The 20,008-nt window shown below is 33.0% G+C and overlaps 2 protein-coding genes across 9 annotated transcripts; one reads left to right on the top strand and one right to left on the bottom strand.

The window, feature by feature from the left end:
* The first annotated feature begins 2,288 nt into the window (after window positions 1–2,288).
* Window positions 2,289–9,192, top strand: LOC131018260 (MADS-box protein SVP-like). Its single transcript, XM_057946985.1, has 9 exons — window positions 2,289–2,447; window positions 2,779–2,967; window positions 7,458–7,536; window positions 8,031–8,089; window positions 8,195–8,294; window positions 8,364–8,405; window positions 8,490–8,522; window positions 8,699–8,781; window positions 9,014–9,192. The coding sequence occupies exons 2-9, from the start codon at window positions 2,786–2,788 to the stop codon at window positions 9,036–9,038; spliced, it is 603 nt and encodes a 200-aa protein (XP_057802968.1). The 5' UTR covers window positions 2,289–2,447; window positions 2,779–2,785; the 3' UTR covers window positions 9,039–9,192.
* A 636-nt stretch (window positions 9,193–9,828) lies between these two features.
* On the bottom strand, window positions 9,829–13,593 carry LOC131018266 (uncharacterized). Of its 8 annotated transcripts, none has more exons than XM_057946994.1 (10): window positions 13,100–13,592; window positions 12,596–12,709; window positions 12,176–12,385; window positions 11,531–11,589; window positions 11,152–11,213; window positions 10,743–10,850; window positions 10,460–10,532; window positions 10,274–10,381; window positions 10,112–10,186; window positions 9,829–10,019 (listed from the first exon to the last, which is right to left on the bottom strand). In XM_057946994.1, exons 4-10 carry the CDS (start codon window positions 11,546–11,548, stop codon window positions 10,014–10,016), a joined length of 450 nt encoding a protein of 149 aa, XP_057802977.1. In that variant the 5' UTR covers window positions 11,549–11,589; window positions 12,176–12,385; window positions 12,596–12,709; window positions 13,100–13,592; the 3' UTR covers window positions 9,829–10,013. The 8 variants fall into 8 exon arrangements, 5 of the variants coding, with proteins under 5 accessions (XP_057802977.1, XP_057802981.1, XP_057802994.1 ...); XM_057946998.1 differs by having other exon boundaries at window positions 11,152–11,322; window positions 12,176–12,475; window positions 13,100–13,591; XM_057947011.1 differs by having other exon boundaries at window positions 11,152–11,209; window positions 12,176–12,475; window positions 13,100–13,590.
* Between the last annotated feature and the right edge of the window lie 6,415 nt (window positions 13,594–20,008).

Genomic DNA, 20,008 nt, shown 5'->3' with positions numbered 1-20,008 from the left:
ACGACGAGGGCATTAATTGCACAATTCAAGGCATTAATTGCACGACGAGGGCATTAATTGCACAATTCAAGGCATTAATTGCACGACAAGGGCATTAATTGCAAAATTCAAGGCATTAATTGCACGACGAAGGCCTCAATGTCTATGCTCCGCGCAGAAACATCGTAAGCCGTGAAAGTTATACTGGGGATAAGCCTTAAGTGGTAACTCAGCCGCTCTGCGGATATTTGAGCCTTAAGTTAGTTATCGTTGATGACGTCCAAATAATCCAAAGGAAAAATTACTCTCTTTTATCTTGGTTCATTTGCAGCGCTGAAATACTTTGTCTTTACTATTTTTACAAAAATTGACAAGTTCTTATCTAACAAGTGCAGGGAATCATGTATACTTAATTGACACGGGAGAGCAGTACAGCGCTGACTCTATATCACACACCACTGGTTGAACAACGAAGAAGACACAGTTCAACCAGACTAGGGGGAGTAGCTGATGAGGACTAGAATACTCATCAGCGCTGTGCTTGGCAATACAAGAATATCTTACTTGATTATTATTATTGTTATTATTATTCTTATTGAACGAAGCCAACCAGCGCAGGTTTAATTGAAGACCTTAGCAGATAAAGGGACTCGGCAGCGTAGACAAAGGGACTCGGCAGCGCAGACGAAGGGACTTGGCGGCGCAGACTACCCAAGTTACTTGGCAGCCAGAGCAGCGCAGCAGCGCTGCGCAGCCAGAGCAATGCAGCAGAGCCGCGCAACACAGTAGCGTAGAACAGCAGTGCAGCCAAAACGCAGAGCTGGCCTTGCTAGAGCCGGAGTTACCCGCTTCACCAACGAAGGACAACGTAGATGGGTCAAATCAAGACTAAGGTGTATTAAGGCATTAAAGGGCCTAAATCCAATTATTAGAGTTCATGGGCCTAAGGCCTTTAGGGCTCACTCTCACATCTATAAATAGAAGGTTAACATTAGCATTAAGGGAGGATAGTTTATTTGAGAGCAACACACTTGTAAAATGTAATCATCTCGAAGTATAGTGGAAGAACTCGAAGATCTCCCGTGGACGTAGGTCTTGACGACCGAACCACGTAAATCCTGTCTCGATTATTGCTTTTTAGATTAGGCGTTGATTTCATGCTTCACCAACATTTATTATTTTACGGTTATTTTTAAGTTTTATTTATGTATAATAAAATTTATTTTTAAATTTGTTGCGCCAACGTGGCAAACTAATAAAAGTTATTAACCACACATAATTCTAAATTATCTATGTGTGGGTAATGAATTTTTATCATTATTTATTCTTGACATGTAAGAAACGTGGGAACATATTTTTAGCTACATTTATATTTTGGCTTTAATTAATTATTTATGCAAATCTTAATCGATGTTTTACCCACACATAATTACCCACACATATTTTGAAAAATGTGTAGGTGAAACAATTTGAAACTTTCAATTAGTTATTGACATTTAAAATGTGTAGCAGAAAATTTATTTGTAACATTTATTATATGGCGGTAATTCTTTTTTAAGTTTTATTTTATTTACTGAAATTTATTTTTATATTTGGTGTGCACCTCTATTAATTTTTTTAAACCACACATAATATATGTGTGGATAATAATTTTTATATTTATATTTCGACAAATTAAAGTAAATTTAATTTTATTTTTATATATTAGTGCCAACTAATCAATTGATTTCTCTACAATTATACAATAAAATAAAAATTAATAGTCTTTAACATTAAAATAGGCATAAAAAAACAAGAATGAATATGTTAAAAAAACACAAGAATTAAAATAGGCATAAAAATTAAATACTAGTCTTTAACATTAAAATCGAACTCAATAAAGAGTAGGATTGTTTAAACTCTCAACAACTAAAAGACAAGAAAATATTAACAAACTAATCAATGCCATTAGAACTACCCCTATTATAATTTTTACCCCACTCAAAACAACTTTAACATTAATGATATATATATATATATATATATATATATATATATATATATATATATATATATTACTTCATGTAATTAATTAAAAAATACTACTTCCGGCCACCATAAATGTAAGAGTTCTCATCGTGGACATGAAGGAGTATTTCTTACAAAACATTAAATTACAATTACCTTGCGAGTACATTTGTTGGTGGAATAGTGGCCTAGCTAAGTTTTTATGGCTAATAAATGGTACTTAATTACACCATTACCAACGTCCAAGAAAGTTAATTTCAAGAAATGAAATATAGAAATAAAAAAATATCCATATTTGTATAGTTTATATGCTCACCCCACCACAAAACCCCACTCTTCTATGGAGAAGCTTTGGCAGCAACTCCTATTATTTGCTGGAACTTTTAAGGTTGATTAGGAGGCTTTCAGTTTTCTCTCTCTAGGCAGTTTTCTTCGCATTCTCTCTCATCCCCCACCCCCAGGTGATGCAAATCTTCCATTTTTATGCAAATTTCTCGTACCACGTACTCCATATATTTTAATTCTTCTGTTTATGGTTAAAAGTATAAAATGAAGAAAATTATGTTTCATGGTTGTTACTATAAATATAATTATTTTCCATTTGGGTATAGAATTTGAGGTGAGGGTTTTACTTTTGTTGCTGAGATTCCACTTTGTACTTGTGAAGATATTTATTTTGCAATATTTTATGGAAAGCCCATGTCTCCAAAAACCTACATACATCTCATGTACGGCCTCGGTCTTTTCAACTGCAATGTACTAATAAAGTAAATGTGGTGTGTTTGTGTGTAGATCAAAAATGGTGAGGCAAAAGATTGAGATAAAGAAGATTGATAACTTGACGGCGAGGCAGGTGACCTTCTCCAAGAGGAGAAAAGGGCTTTTCAAGAAAGCTAGAGAGCTCTCTACTCTCTGCGATGCTGAGATTGCCCTCATTGTTTTCTCGGCCTCCGGCAAACTCTTCGATTATTCTTCCTCAAGGTTCTCTCTCTCTCTCTCTCACACACACACACACAGTAGCACTGCTGTCTGCATATATATTTTGGGTTATATGGAAGGTTATTTGTCTGTTTAGACCTGATTAATTAAGGTATAGTTACATAGATCTTCATCGAAACAAACTGAGATATCGAATATATGCTTCATTTAAAATCAAATACTCCTATATACTTTTCATTACTACTATGTATGTATGTATTCACCAAGAATGAATTAAACTGTTGGCAGTACAATATGTGGGCTTTTCTTCGCACACACTGAGAGAGAGAGAGAGAGATCAGTTTAAAATAGCTAGCTAGTCTGAGATTTTATGGTGTGAATTATACTAATACCATATGGGGGGCCGGCTTTTCACACACACCCACTGAGAGAGGGGATTTTGGTATCTGCAAGGAAATCTTTCAACTAGCTAATTTGAGATTTTATGATGTACCAATTCATTGTGATGCCAAAGAGAAATCTTTTAAAAGTGAAAAAAAAAAAAAAATTGTACAACCTAGGAACTAATTTCTATAAAGTTTTTCTTATTCAACCACACACACACACATATATATATATATATATATATAAATATTAATCACAATTACTCTAACCTATCAATTTGAATTAAGTACATATAAACTGAACTAATTTTTAAGAAATAAATTAGAGGTTATAAGTTGCAAAAACTTATAGCAAGCAAGAAAGAGACAGCTCATGGATTTTATACATATGTGATGATCATGAAAGAAGAAAGTGAGTAACATCTTACTCCATAACTAAGATACATGTACATACACATATAACTAACTTCTTCTACGTAACATGTTAGCAAGTATACCCTCTTATTCTTATGTAACTAATTTCAGATTATATATATAGGGAGTGGTTAATGTAAGAACCACTAAATAAAATAAGAATAGAGAATTATTTTCAATCCATCGATTATGAAGATCTATGATGGATGCATCATCTTAATGCATCATTTGAGTTCGAATACATTATTCGTGCATTACAAATAACTTATTCATACTTTTTTATTATTTTATTTGTTATTCTTATTTCTCACGAAAATAGTCATTCTCACTATAACTTAACCATATATATGGGTTGGTTATCGTGAGAAGTACATTTTTTGTGAGAACCTAAGAAACGTATTCGCTATTAAAATTAATGTATCCACTGTTAAAATTAATGCATTTGAAATCAAGATGATGCATCTACCGTAGATCTTCACGATTGAAGGGTTGAAAATGGTTATTTGTTCTCACAATAATTATGGTTCTCATTTGAACCTTTCCCTGTATAGGGGTTGGTTTGCATTATCGTGAAAATGTAAGAATGCTGCACTAGAAGTATACTGAAACATTCACAATGAAATTTATCGCACTATGAAAAAAAATTGCTCCCTTCAGGATTTGAATCCAAGTGTTGCATTCATCCAATAAGATGCTACATCCATTGTAGATTTTCACGATTGAAGGGTTTTGAGAATGGTTCTTTATTCTCATTTCAAATAAGGGTTATCGTTTGAACCATGTCCTATATATAAGGATTGATTATTATAGCCACTACATTTATCATGATCACGCTACACTAGGGGTTTGTTTAGTACGAGTGGTTATGGTGTATAATATAACTACATTCTAATATTTTGTTTGGTAAGAAGTAGTACGAATTATACGACCTTTTATAAATCCAAATGTCCGATGAAATAATACAGATTTGTGTAATTTTTCATACCACATATGTGACAATATATGTATACCAATCTTAATTATAGCATATATTAATATATTATTGACTAAATTATCCAAATATCAATTAGAGTGACATTATTAAATAGTTTAATTATAAGGACAGTTTAGAAATTAAAATTTTATATATAATCTAATACAAGCAACATATTATATTTTACAGATGTAGATATTCTACCAAACATGACATTACAATCAAACATATCACAGCTTATCTCATATCATGCACCAAATAAGCCCTACATATAAAACTATAATAAGGCCCTCATTTAAACATCATCCAATATATAGGGGTTAGTTATTATAAGAAATATATATATATATATATATAGGGTATGATTCTGATGAGAATTATAATTATTGTAAGAACGTGAGAACTATTGAAATTATTGCATCTGTTGTAAAAATTAATGCATTCGTTACTAAATTTACTGCACTCGAAAAAAATAAAATTTTTGCTTCTTTCATAATTCAAACTCAGGTGTTACATTCATCCACCGTAGATATTGATGATTGAAGGACTAAAAATGGTTTTACGTTCTTATTTTTCTTAGTGGTTCTTACATGAACATCTCTCTCCATATATATAGGGTGTGGTTCTGATGAGAACTATAATTTTTTTTAAGAACGTGAGAACTATTAAAATTATTACATCGGCTGTAAAAATTAATGCATTCGCTATCAACTTTGTTATACTCGAAAAAAATAAAAATTTCGCTCTCTTCAAGATTTGAACCTAGCTAGGTGCATTCATCCCCAAGATGATGCATTCACTATAGATTTTAATGATCGAAGGGCAGAAAATGATTTTCCATTCTTATTTTATTTAGTGGTTCTTACTTTAACATCTCCCTATATATATAGACACATGCAGGATGTGGTTCAAATAAAAATCTTTACTTAAAATGTGAGCATGCATGAGAAATTTTTTTAGCCCTTGAATCACCAAGATTTATGGTGGATGAATCATCTTGATGATGAATACAACACTTGAGTTTTTTTTTTTTTTTTTGAGAAATACAACACTTGAGTTCAAATTTCATAAGGGTCGGCTTTTTATTTTTTACTTTTTGGAGTGTAATAATTTTATTGCGAATACAATAATTTTATACATTTAATAATACTATATTTTCAATTCTCATGATAAATTTTTTACGTTGACCAACCTATACATGGGTGTGCTGTGTGTAAATAATCCATGAAGATACGTAAGTCTTATATTCATGTTTAAGTTAAACTTATTTACAAGATAGTTAATGTTAGTACTGCAGGGATTCATATATAAGATCAAAATTGAACAGACATCGTTAAAATTTTACAAATTACCAAGTTAGGAAGTTAATTATATTATTTTCAGTTTGATGTAAAAATCATTTCAAATTGTACTAATCAGTTATTTAAGCACTAAGATAGTAGTATTTTGCATGGAGGATTACTAGGGAAATTATTTAGATAATATTATCCCTCATTTGTAGGTAGTGAAAATGAGAAATGAGTAAAGGTCCAATTTTATTTTGTAGGAAATGAGGAAAAAGAATGGAAGGATTAAAGGGTTAGATTTTGTTTATCCCTCATATTCTCATGATAAATTTACAACCAAATAGAACACACCCTAAGTAATTAATTGTAATGTAGTAATTATGAATCTAAAATATTTAATAACCAAAGCTTGCACCTTACTGGAATTACATAAATATTGGTGTCTTTTAGATTGAATCCCCCCCCCCCCCCCCGCCTATAACATTTTTGTAGTCGTCTCTCGTCCGGTTTATTTGCAAGTTATTATATATTAAAAAAAATTGCTCAAAGTTCATTAACAAAATAGTGAATATGTGTATCTTTATTGGAAAATTTACTAATAAAAGTGCTTAGAAAAACATTTTATACATATGACGGTGTTTCATTTAGAATTAATGGAAACAAATTGGAGATTTCGAATATACGTTCATAATAGATCATTTTAGAGTATTCAATTATTCGAATTCGATTTCGGATGAATGACTAATTAACTAATGCACACTGATCTTTTGGTTGTTGCAATATGTAAACAAGCACAAAAAGAAAAATAAAAAGAGATGGAGTATTTCTCTTGTCCGAGAAGCAAAATTCTGAACGAAGGATTAGCAATTAATGATTTTGTGTTCAATCTGTAGGTTTTGGTATCAGATTGATATAATCCGAATTTATATCCTAGATAGTATGGTTCTTTATAATATTAGTGTGAGAATTGCATCAAGAATCATATTCAGCTAAATTGAGAAAATACTTACATATATATATGAATCGATGTGATGTTTTCTTGTCATGTTCAAGATCATCATTCATGATCAAGCTACTTTAATTAGTTTTGAATCCAGCAAAAATCTGGTTACAAAGTACGTATGTTGTACGTGTTATTAATTGTTGGCCTAATTAAAATACATTATGTTTTTTAGCAGAGAGCGTGGATTGTGCACACAATCCATGAACTTCACATTAATAAATTATTAGAGTTGAATAATTGTATTAAATTTCATAATATCAAAAAATTTAAAAAATTATTCTTTCCATGGTTAATATAAAATCAAAGATAGATTTTTAATATATAGTATTTAATATATTCTTATAGTATTTTGTGCCAAGAGCACTTTTTATAATATAGATTAATACCCAAAGTTTAGATGATAATATATAATTGTTGAGAGTATTTTGAAATGCACAAACTTCATTTGTTTATAAGTTTGTGGCCTCTTGAAGCATGCGACAACTCATCCAAAGGCATGATCACCAAACAGAGAAATGCAAGCTACTTAGGCAACAACCCCTTTGCATTCAGGTAATCGCATAACTTTTTATTTTTTATTTTGCCACTCTGAATAATGGTAGTTAATGTCTATATTGTGTTGATTGAAACATATACTATTCATCACTAATTAACGTAGTAATTCTTTTGACATATAAGTTTCAAATTTGATCTGATCATATCTTAACTAGTAATTAAATATGTTATTCATATTCTATATACAGATGTATGTTATAAATAACTTCTGAGATATCAGCTACGTGTAAAATTTGATAACTATATTTACCTCATGATGTGCATGCATATTAATTTTTACTTATCTCCACTTGTTTGTTTACTACAATATTTTCTGATAGTTTTGACTGAATGAACTAATTTCTGAGGAAAATCTAGAACCAGCATGATTGATTGTACTGATAAATATACTGTTATTTCTTTTAATTCTTTTTACTTAATTAGAAGATTAATTTGGTCAATCTGATGTATTAGTTGTGAAATTAAAAATAAGGAAAGAGGCATTTTTGCAGGGAAGTGATAGCCATGGCGTTCTGAGCAAGAAGCTTATGGAGCTGAGCATTGAGCTAAAGTAATTGATGACAAATTAATTAAGTCTATTAGTATATGATATGATATGATATTATAGATGGAGACAAATAAGTATTAATTTGTTATATATATACATATACATCAGACAACTTGAGGGAGAAAATCTGCAAGGGCTTGGGCTGCCCAGTCTCATGAAGCTTGAGAAATTGGTGGAGGGAGGAATAAGCCGCATCAGAAAAACTAAGGTACACTACACGCATATATATATATATATAGCCTGATTTCATCTTCTTCTTTAATTCAATTGGTGGCAGAATGAGAGGCTCGACCACGAAATAAAGAAGCTCAGGACAAGGGCAAGTGCTACCTTAATCTTCTACCTAATATATTTAGATCCACCACTATTTTCATCATTTAATTTCATTGTTTGGATGATGTAGGAATTGGAATTGATGGAAGAATTGAAGAAACAGGTCATTTTACTATCCACTTTCTTTAATTTACCAGCGTTAATGACATTTTTTTAATTCTTCATTTAACATCTACACATATGTGCTCACTTCAAATATATATACTACTACATACCATGTTATATAGGATAGAAATTATATGAATTTTGACTTAAATGAATCTGCATTTTGAGGCGCAGAAATCCAGCACAAGAAATGCTTTTGACCAAGGAATTACGCCTATTGCCAACTGCAATGGCTCAGACACATTCCTCAAGCTGGGGTAATTAATGCTTATAACTGTTACTTCTATTAATGATGTCTGAATTTTTGTTTGAAAAATTAAATAAATAAATCGAAATTTTCCCTATTAAACTAGTTTTTGTGGGTGGCTACGTAGATTTATTGAAATTTATATCGTTGCCACATTCGAAAAAAGTGATCATATTGGCGTGATATTGTCTCAGTGATCATATGATAGAACTTAAACTATTATGACCTCTCTGTGTTTGCAGGCTGCCCTATTCCAACTGCAATTGAGGTGAAACAGCGCAATTATTGAGATATATAGTAATACTACATTTATATTTTATGTAAAGTTTGATATATTTCGGATGCATGATTCTGGCTCTTGATGACCTGGTTTATCGCCATGCAATAACACATCACATAGGAAGTACTACAATAAACTAAATTTATTGTATCCCTCTAAAATAGAGGAATAATATTATAAACTATATATTTATCCACTACAAGAAAAACGCTCATACTTGACGGTTTTTAGCCGTCATCTATGATATCCGTCGACCGTCAAGTATACTGGTGTCAAGTATAGTACCTAGTAAAGATGACGGTTAATGACCGTCATCTATACTAATTATTCTTGACGGTTATATATGTATACATGACGGTGGATAACCGTCAACTATAATTTTAAACATGACATTTATATTATTTTCTTGACGCTTTCTAACCGTCAAGAAAAATATAATACATGACGGTTTGTTTTATATTTTGACATTTTTTGACCGTCATGTATGCTCGTTTTCATGACGGTTTATTGATTATATTTGACACTTTTTGAATGTCATGTATATAGGTTTTCATGACGTTTCTATGTTTATTCTTGACACTTTGTAACCGTCATTTCAGCCAGAAAATGTCATTATATTTAATTTTCTTGACGGTTTATAAGCGTCATCTATAGTCATATTAAAACTGTCATATATGCTTATTCAGATTTTTAAAATATTATTTCATATTATATTGGTTTTTTCCTGTTTTAAATTTATAAATATTATTAAATTGTACAAAAAAAGAAATCAAAACATACTGAAAATGACCAATTAAACATTGATAACCAATATTCATCCAACAACAACAAAATAAGAACCAATGTTCTACCACATCTCCCAACAACAAAATTCACCTACATACGACACCCACAAATTATAATTGTTCCAAAAAGCTTTCAAAATGCCATATCAACGCGCAAGAACTTCTCCATGTCACATGTCAAAGCTACAAGACAAAGAAAACAAGTATATATATTAACAACACTATAAAGCCATAGATATATTTAATAAAAATTCTAATCATTAGATATTACAAACATCATTAATGGCAGAAGTTGCCCAATCTTCTTGAACCTCATTTATCTCACTCATAGAATACTCACGTTTTTTAAACTGACAATAAACAAATTCATCACATAAAACCTATATCACATAAAATGCTATATTAATATATTACTAATAATTAATATAACTTCTTACCATTGAAGCCACGAAAACGGAGTCATCGTCTTGACACGCCATTACGATCTCTTTCATAAATCGCATCACGTAAAAGCCACATTGTTTGAAATCGGGTTGTATTGGGCCCTGTGAAAAATATATTGATTAATTATTAATGAGTATATAATAAATGCAACAATGCTAGAAGTTAATAATACTACAAACCTTAACAATTTCCCATTTTGGTGGTTTCTTGAATTTATTCTTTTCCTTTGTTGCATTGAAAATGGTCATTGCGCTGGAAAACAAACATATGTATATCGTTAGGTTTTTAATACGCAAAATCAATATTTTTTCCTAGCAAGGTAAATGGTGCCTATTCTTTGTCCCTAACTTGAGTATGACCTGGAAAGTTTAACTAATATATATAAAGATAGAGATGCTTGTGAAATAAACACATAAAAGAAAAGAGTAGAAGAAAGAGCAATTAAGATGATGAGAAACGTACGTGTCAACTACGGATTTCCAAGTGGCATCACGATTCCGATGAGACAAAGGATCCATCACATAGACACAATCTTTGTAAGGCTCAATAATTGTTAAGATCCAATGTTTACTACACAAAATTTAGATTTAGTATGAACAATTAAAAAAAATCTAACATATTGAATTGAGAATATAAGATTTTCTATCAAAATCGTGGGAATAGAGAAGAGTAAAATCCTGTCAAAGTCTTACCTCACCAATACTAAATAGTTTTCATGAGTAAACAAGTGGCATCTAAAAACTAAATAGCATTATGTGAGAAAGTGAATATCCAATCGAACCAATCCCCTGCATATGTAAGAAAAAAACATATGTAAGAAGAAAACAGGACAACATGCCGGTTTCCTCACTGGAAAGCAAAGAAAACAAACCTGTAAATTACATAAGCTAGCATCTGAAATGCAGTGGCTCGGTGCCTTCTCATAACTCCTTGCTTTCACCAAAAAATAAGAGCTAAATCACACTCTACACCTCTTGATATAACCTGAAATTAGTATCGAGGATACTATAACTTCCTCCTTAACTCCTTCAACAAAGGTTCCCTACAACCAATATAGTAAATTTTCTATGATTTAGTAAAATATAATATAAGTAGAGACATTCAATTCGGTTCTTATAAAAGAAGTAAATCACTTGAGTAAAATATGGTACAAGCTTAATATATCAGAAAAAGATTAAAGAAAGCACAGATCATAGTTCTTCAAATACACTAAAGTAAATCTCCCAATAACAAGTAAATGAAAATATCACCTGTGCATCTTCTCTCATTCTCAAATTTTGTCCAGCAGGTTCAGCAAATCATTGACAACCTGATAGCGTGAAGGCATTAAACAATACCCTAAGGCAATTACCTAATTTTAAAAGGAAACTAACGAAATATATAACTCTCATACACACAACAGTACCAAAAGTATCTACTATCTATAGAAAACAGATAATTAGTTATAAGTTATGACACTTTGCAGCAATTTACTGTTCTAAAGAAAAGCAAAAAATCTGTATGGAAACAGCTACAAGAGAATGTGAACAAGTATCAATGGAGGCACTGTAAAATGCTAAAATGAACCGATGGAATGACCAACTACAGATGGTGCAACAGGTTCATCTTCAGCAGGAAAGGCGACTACTAAATAATAAGCAATTAAATGTCACAAGTATCATGCAATGAATGAGAAGGAACTTCATCTCTGCATATATATCAAGACTCTCACGATTTGGTGAAATAAAGTTTGTAATAAGATAGAAGAAAAATAAAATCAAAACATACCAAGATAGTTGTTCATAAACTTAGGAGATTAGAGTGGCTTCCCTAGCTGGCTTGAGATTAATACCAAGATAGTTGTTCATAAACAATCACAATGCATCTAAGAAGAATTGCAAAAAATGGAAACTAACCATGTAAGAGTGCAGAGAGGCTTCCCATTGGCATATAATCATAGACAAGAGGCTTCTCCTCCCTACTATAGTAGTAAGCTCTAAGAGGCACCAAATTGTGATGATCCATAGCTCCAACACTCTCAATCTTGTCCTTGAATTCCTTCTCCAAAATGGTGACATCCTTGAGCCTCTTCACAGCCACCAAACATCCCCTTCCACCATTTATCCCTGTTTACAAACATATATACCCAAAATTTATGACAACCCTCTACCATATTTGATGTACTATCTTTCTTCGGAAATAATTTGCAAAGTAACCTGCAAAAGGTCAATATATAACATGTGTTCATATTTGTCTTCATATATATTTGCTATAATTTAACAAATTTAGATGTTATCATGCAGTAAGAATATTGTTGTTATGAACTACACATTTACCTTGCCCACATTAAAATTGCTACTTAAATATATCAGACATTCGTCACAGAACTATTGATGTCTGTTACTGTACACGACAGGAGCGATGAATAACCCTTGTTTTCAACACGGTCGCTGAAAAAATGAAGCAAACATACAAATTCAGAAATCAAAAAAGCGAATAAAACTAAGCACTCAGATTTATAAATCAGATAAGCAAAGAACACACACAAATTTGAAATCCAAAACACAAGTTCAACATCCTCTTCTTTTATCTCTGCATATCATGGATGATGGTTATTCACAATGCTAGATCGACAAGCAAAATCCAATTGCAGAAAAACCCTAGAACGAAAATTCGTAAGTAGCAATATAAAATCATAGCCTAAAATCGAAACCCTAGACTATCACAAACATAAATTCATAAGTAGCAAAATAAAATCATAGCATAAAATCGAAACCCTAGACTATCACAAACATAAATTCCCAGGAAGCAACCAAATTAGGATTTTAAATCCGAAATACCTAGAACAGAGCAGCGAACAATGGAGCATCAAAAAAGCGGAGCAGTGACGACAGCACAACGGACGTGTAGAAGTGAAGACAGAGAAGGAGGGCGGCGGTTGGCAATGGGGAAGAGGCCGACGGCCGAGGCAGAGGGCGGATGTGCGACTATGCCTGCTTGAGACGGGGAGTGGCGGGTTGACCGGACGAAGAGGGTTTGAGCGCGAGAATGGTGAAGAGGGCGGCGAGAACCGCGTGGCTAGGGTTTGAGGCGGCGGGTTCGATTATTTAGAGCGGCAGAGAGTGGGTATGAGAAGAAATAATCTAGCCGCACAGACGACAAGACTACAGCAGTGCGCGATAACAACGGAGAGGGGCGGCGAGCGAGAACGGAAGCTACGGCTGAGCGCGGCGGGTTCAAAATTCCTATAGCGGGAGATAGCAGTGTATGAGGGAAGAATGAATTGGGATGGGAGTGCTTAAGAAATTTAACTAAGGGTTTTATCTTAATATGATGTGATAAATAATTTTATTTCTATTTAATATTGAATTGATTAATAAAAACCATTATAGCATAAATTCATTCTTTTTGTAATGTTTAAAAGATAAGTTCATTTTCTTAATATAAAATATGTTTCATTAAAATCATTTTTCACTATGATATCAAAACAATCTTAGTTAAAAAAATTAACATTTAAAATTTATTATTTTTGTTTAATATTTAAATGACTTTAAATAAAAATCATTATTTACAATATTTTCTTATTTAAAATATTTATTTTTTAATAATTACAAAATTATCTTATTTAATATTTAAATGGTTTAAAATAAAACTTATTGCTTATACTATAAATAAATTCTTTTTTTTCAATTTAAAATATATATTCACTTTTATTTAATATTAATTGATTACTAAAATTCATTATATTATAAATATTTTAAATTAAAATCATTTTTCTTTATGATTTCAATACAATTATTATAAATATTAACAAAGTTGAAATTATTTGTAAAATTCTTATTGGTGCACCTGAAAAAAATTAAGTTAGAGTCCAAGTATTTGATCCTTCACACTTGCATTTTATTATTATTATTATTATGACGGTTTAATTTAAATATAATTGATGTTTTGTACTAAATTTCAAGATTAATATAATTAATGACGATTTATTTACTAACTTACACGACAATTTGCATAAATATCATGTATAATATTTAAATTAATGTACATATATGACGCTTATATTTAAATATATTTGACGATTTATATCAAATGTCAAGAATAATACAATTAATGACGGTTTGTTTAGTAACATACATGTCAGTTTGCATAACTGTCATGTATAACATTTAAATTAACGCACATATATGACGCTTTATAGTAAATGTCATGTATACTATGAATAAACGACGCTCATACATGACGCTTTTCCTAAAAGTGTCAGCTCAGTGTCAAGTATTCAATACATGACACCGTATATATGACGCTTTTTTTTGAAACCGTCATGTATATGAAAAATGCGCTCATACATGACGCTTTTTCATAAAAAGCGTCATGTATGCAGTGTCATGTATACTCATTTTTCTTGTAGTGATCACTTAATAAAGTGGGGATTATGTTTTTAGTTTTTCAAACTTCACATCTTAATTTAGTATGTAAGTTTGGCTTGTAGCTAGGTACGAAATCGAAGATGCAAATGTGAGCATACATATGATTTGGAGAATGATAGCTTTAAATCCGAAATACTTTGAAATTTTGGTTTCTTCACTTAGTTTGTACTTTATTTGATGGTTATGTGTAGCTTATACTTTGTTTTATAATTATATCGCTTGTAGTTATGTATCATATCTTATCGATGATAAAGGACAAGAAAAGTTATAACACTACAAACTTTTTTTTTTTTTTTGGAAGAAGACGAGCTATAATATTTATGTAATGTCCTCCAAAAAGGTATAAAGTCACTTATAAGTCACTTAGGAAAATTAACTCTCCAAATAAATTAATCGTGAACAAAGTTTATAATAACAATCAACAAAGGCTTTGTGGCTTTGCATTTATTTATATTTTTTCATAATTGATCTTTTCACTTTTCACTTTATAAATAAAGTCTATAATAACAATCAACAAAGGCTTTGTGGCTTAATGGATAAGGTGTTATTAGTTCATGGAATTTCATTAGCAATTTATCTTTTCACTTTAAAAATTAAATTTATATTATTTATATTTTTCATAATTTATCTTCACTTAACAAATAGAGTTTATAATAATAATCTACAAAAGTTTTCTGGTTTGATGGATAAGGAGTAATACTTTTGATAAAATCAAATAAGACTATACATTAGAGTAGATAAAACTTTTTATTCTTAAAATCAAATAATTTTTTTAAGAGTAAATTAAAAAAATTTATTCATAAATAATATTTTTCTTTCATCTATATTTTTATTTAAAAAAAAAAAAAACTTGTGTACGACGCACCCGCATACAAATAATACTTTTCATAAAATAAGACTTTACTTAAGAGTAAATAATACTTTTTATTCTAAGTGAGACTTTGATTAAACTAGTACTCTCACCCATGCGATGCACGGTAATCATCAAACTATATATTATAAAATATATCTTTTCTAATATTTTGTAAGTAAACAAAAATATTGATAAAATAAAAATTACAGTAAAATCTACTTAAAAATCCAAAAATATAATTTAGTAAACCAACATAAATTTATATTTCTCACCAGACAACCTTACATATGACTCACACACACTTAACAAAAATTTAAACATAAAAATATAGGATTGACGTACTAATAACTCTTTCTCGATTCTAAGTGATGGTGCAGACTGCATCATACTTATACAAACATTAAACATGCACATCTTTAGATGTTATAGTCGGAACAAAAAGGCAACTGGGCAATGCAAATCATAATATACATGTTTCCTTTAAAGGGGATGAACATCTTGTGTTAGTCAGTGACTAAATCTGAGAACACAATAGGAAAAAAAATGTTAGTATAAAGCAGAAAACAGATCATCCTAACAATGTCTCATGCATGGAAGATTTCACATGCAACACATTTTAATTTTGGTCAATTTTAGACAAACACGAAAGTTCATAGTATCTCATTAGCTTATCTCTTCTTCAACATATCTTTAAGAGGAACTTGAGACAAACTCATAATACTTTTCCCCCAAGGTCTATACCACATTGCAAGTATTGTGGAGAAAAGAATAAAGAATACATTTGAAATTAATCATCACAAAAAATTCTCTAAAATTATAAATCCCTTCAAGTAACATAAAGCAAAACACTGGAGTATCTTCCACAACTAATTCACACATCTTAATTCGTATAAATTAACATTTCAATCAAAAAAACTAAAATAAGAGTTCAAAACTCAATTTACTTAGAGCGTGAAATAGAGATAGACTTGAACTTTAATCCCCTATATTTTCACTTCTATAAAGATATGGAAATCATCACCTATAAAAAGTTTAATTGACCCTAAAATGAGAAATAAATTAAGATTCTACAAGTTCTCACAGCAATGCCGGTGGTGAATTTATGTACGGTGGGCTTGAGATCCACTACTGGTACATTGATTTCGACTAATCAGAAGAGAGTGAGCGGTTTTCTTCTGTATATGGAGGATGAGTTGGGTTTTGAAAAATTGAGAGAGGAAATTGATGATGTTTTTCCATCAGTTGGCAATTGAAGAATTAAAGTAATATTTTGAAATTCATTGATGTAGTTAGGGTAGAGAATAAACTCATCTGAGAGTTTGCATATGAAAAGCAGGAGAAAGTTTAAGATTTAGGGAAGAGAGTCCGAATTTTGCATATGAGGAGCAAAAGAAGAAGTGGGGAGAAACGTGGGAGAGAGAATGATTTAGCGCTAAAGATATGAATATGGATATAGATTACGTGTTTAATTTCTATAGTTATCTTTTAAGTTGGTTAATGTTAGTGGGATGTAGTTAATTATATGTGAGTTAAAACTACTCTTAACAGCCTTTAAATAATTAGTATGATTCTGTTAGAAATTTGACGCTAGATATTTTTCCGTTAATTTTCCGTTAAACTGCTTCTTAATTTATATAATATATAGATGTAAATAAGATTTTTTATAAAATCAAATAATATTTTTCTTAATAGCAAATAAGACTTTAAGGCTTTTTATTCGTAAATAAAACTTTTACTTGAATGTAAATAATTTTTTTTAAGATAAAAATAAGACTGTGGTGAATTAAGAATCAACACCTAAACTATAAGATGTAAAGTGTGGACTATACCTAGTAGAGATGATCGGAACGAATGAAGTAAAGCGATCGGAGAATTGAGCACGAGAGCAAACTAACTGTTGTATTCAAAAACAAATGATAGCGTAATTGTAATACATGAGCTGAGGTCTATTTATAGAATACAAGGAAGGGTAAAATGGTAAAATCATTGCCCATGCATGCTCCTTGCGTGGTCGGAGGGTAGAATAGTAACTTCGCCTTTACGCGGGAGATCTTCCCGCGCCTTCTAGCATTTCTCTGGCAGGAGGTGATTCCTCTGGTGATGATGACTTCTCTGGCGAGGATGACTCCTCTGGCGAAGGTGACTTCTCTGGCGAAGATGACCTCTCTAGCGAAGGTGACTTCTCTGGCGATGATGACTCCTCTGGCGAAGATGGCTCCTCTGGTAAGGGTGACTTCTCTGACGAATACGATTCCTCTGGCAAGAGCCATTCCTCTGGCGGATGAGTTGTCTCTGATATATGAAAATCCCCCCGGTAAGAATGATTCTTCTGACCAGTGTGATTCCTCTGATGAAGATGATCCCTCTGATTTGTACCCTTTCTCTACTCTGCACATATCACTCATCATCAACCACTCCCCCCTCTAGTCTGGTTGAACCGGGTATTCTTCGTGTTCAGCCAGTGGGGTATTGTGAAGATCGAAATTATGTTGCTTTCCTCGATCCCTGCAAATCATGAAGATATAAGCACTTCTAATATTATATGGAAACAAAGGTAAACCCGGTAAGTTGTTCTCTGGTGTTTTTGTTACTCCCACCCCCTGGTCTGGCTAGTTCACTCTGGAATAGTTCAACTAGTCAGAGGACTCGCCCGCGTGGGTGACGTCACCTGCATTAAATGCCTGCTCGATCTACAGTGCTTTTCCCGTACCCCGAGGTTACTTTTTAACCTTTGCGTCTTTTCGCCTCTCCGTGGTGACTTTCAACCGTCGATTCATTTCCGCATGCCACATGTCATCCATCCCGCATGTTGGTGGTTGCCCGCGTACATTTTTACTTGGTCGATTCGAACTCTCGTTTTTCACTATTCTTCTTCTCCGATTTTCTCGAACTCCTTCATCTGCAAATTCCGGCGATTCTCCCTCCTGTTCCGGCGCACCTCCAGCGACCCTTCCGTTCCGGTACTTACAGTCAATCTTTCCCTGCCCTAGGTAATTCGCGTACCCTCTTCTCCCCATATTTGTAATTAGTTGTAGCGCAGTAGCGTAATTGTTGGTGCTCTGATTGAGCGTGCTAGAAACCCTAGGATTTGAAATTTTCCGACAATGGCCTCTGCTTCCGCTCCCCAACCCTCGCGCTCGCCTTCTCCTCGAAATTCTTCATCTTCTTCTCCCCAACCCCAGGAACTCGAAAACCTTCCTTCCTCCTCTTCCTCTCACAATTCCCAGGCTACTCCGAGTCCCTCTCCACCTAAAAAGAGAACCAGAAAGACACCCCAACCTCCCAAGCGTGTTCCTGAATCCCGTCTTGGTGTCGCAGCGGTGGAGAAACTAAAGAGTAAGTGTCGACACCCCGAAGGTTTAAAATTCGAGGCCTTCTCTAAAGATTCAACACCCCCCGAAAGCCTTCGCCATCCCAAGGTAATAGTCATCTGGAAAGCCCAAATAGATGCTGGCCTAAGGCTCCCTCCTCCTACCCTTCTGGTTGATGTTTGTAACCATTTTCGCATCCCTTTCTTTCAAGTCACCCCCTCTGCTATCCGAAGGTTATATGCCTTCCATATTCTATGTCGGGCTCACGGTGTTGGGGATACCACCAAACTGTTCTGTCAGACCCAATCTCTTCGCATGCAGGGCAGTCCCCTGTATAGTTTTGCTGGTCTTCCCAAATATCCTACTACCTTTCTTTCCTCTCTAAATTCCCTTGATAAGGGCTTTCTGAGCTATTACTGTTATGTGCGCACCCTCTTCGGCACTTGGCGCGATTATCACATTTTGGAGCTGGAGTGGCATAACCCTCGCACTACTTATAAACCAGCCTCTCCCGATGCCCCCTCAACCCGTGATCTGAGTATTATAGCCCATCTTAATGCTATGAACAAGGCCCAGCCCTTAGACTGTAAATATCTTGTTGAGAACAATTCGGCTCTGGCACACAATGGTCTATTTCCCCTATATCCAAAGAAATCAATAGGTAAAGAATATGAATTGGAAAATACATTAACTTTTGTTACCCTGATTTTAAAGATGTAGAATTTTGATTTGCAGACATGTCTTGGAGAAAGAAGTGCGGGGACAATCTGCCCATTATTGCTTCTCCTGCTGTCAGTGGGCAACATGACTCGGGGGGCCCCACTTCTAGAACAGGCCCTTCTGAACAACCCGCCGTGCTTGAAATGATCACTTCTCTCCCAGTAGTCGAGGTCCCAGAGGGAAACATAGGGGCCTCCCACACATTTGACGCAGAGGAGGTTGATGCAAGCAGCCTTGTTCACAGGCGCAGGCGTCCCAGCACTGGTGATGTATCCGGTGTGGGTGAGGAGGGTGTCCAGATTGTGGACATTACTGATAAAATTCCCTCGCCCGACTCGGTCCCGGATATTGCCCTCTCTGAGTTTTCGAAGAAGAGAAAAAGGGGTTCTCTAATCTCTGTGGGTGAAAAGGAGAGGCAGGAGGGCCTGAAGAAGG

Source organism: Salvia miltiorrhiza, chromosome 1 (assembly GCF_028751815.1).
Source record: "Salvia miltiorrhiza cultivar Shanhuang (shh) chromosome 1, IMPLAD_Smil_shh, whole genome shotgun sequence".
In the NCBI taxonomy this organism is placed as follows: Eukaryota; Viridiplantae; Streptophyta; class Magnoliopsida; order Lamiales; family Lamiaceae; genus Salvia; species Salvia miltiorrhiza.
The sequence above is the reverse complement of the archived record's forward strand: the minus strand, read 5'-3'. Positions and strand labels throughout refer to the sequence as shown.

Bases quoted from the DNA above. Each gene is read 5' to 3' on its own strand.
- LOC131018260 (XM_057946985.1), top strand. From the start codon at position 2,786: ATGGTGAGGCAAAAGATTGAGATAAAGAAGATTGATAACTTGACGGCG. The intron at 7,537-8,030 runs GTAATCGCATAA...GCATTTTTGCAG, and splicing joins AACAACCCCTTTGCATTCAG to GGAAGTGATAGCCATGGCGT. The intron at 8,782-9,013 runs GTAATTAATGCT...CTGTGTTTGCAG, and splicing joins GACACATTCCTCAAGCTGGG to GCTGCCCTATTCCAACTGCA.
- LOC131018266 (XM_057946994.1), bottom strand. The intron at 10,851-11,151 runs GTTTGTTTTCTT...AATTTTGTGTAG, and splicing joins CTAGCTTATGTAATTTACAG to TAAACATTGGATCTTAACAA. The intron at 10,533-10,742 runs GTACGTTTCTCA...TTTGTTTTCCAG, and splicing joins TGGAAATCCGTAGTTGACAC to CGCAATGACCATTTTCAATG.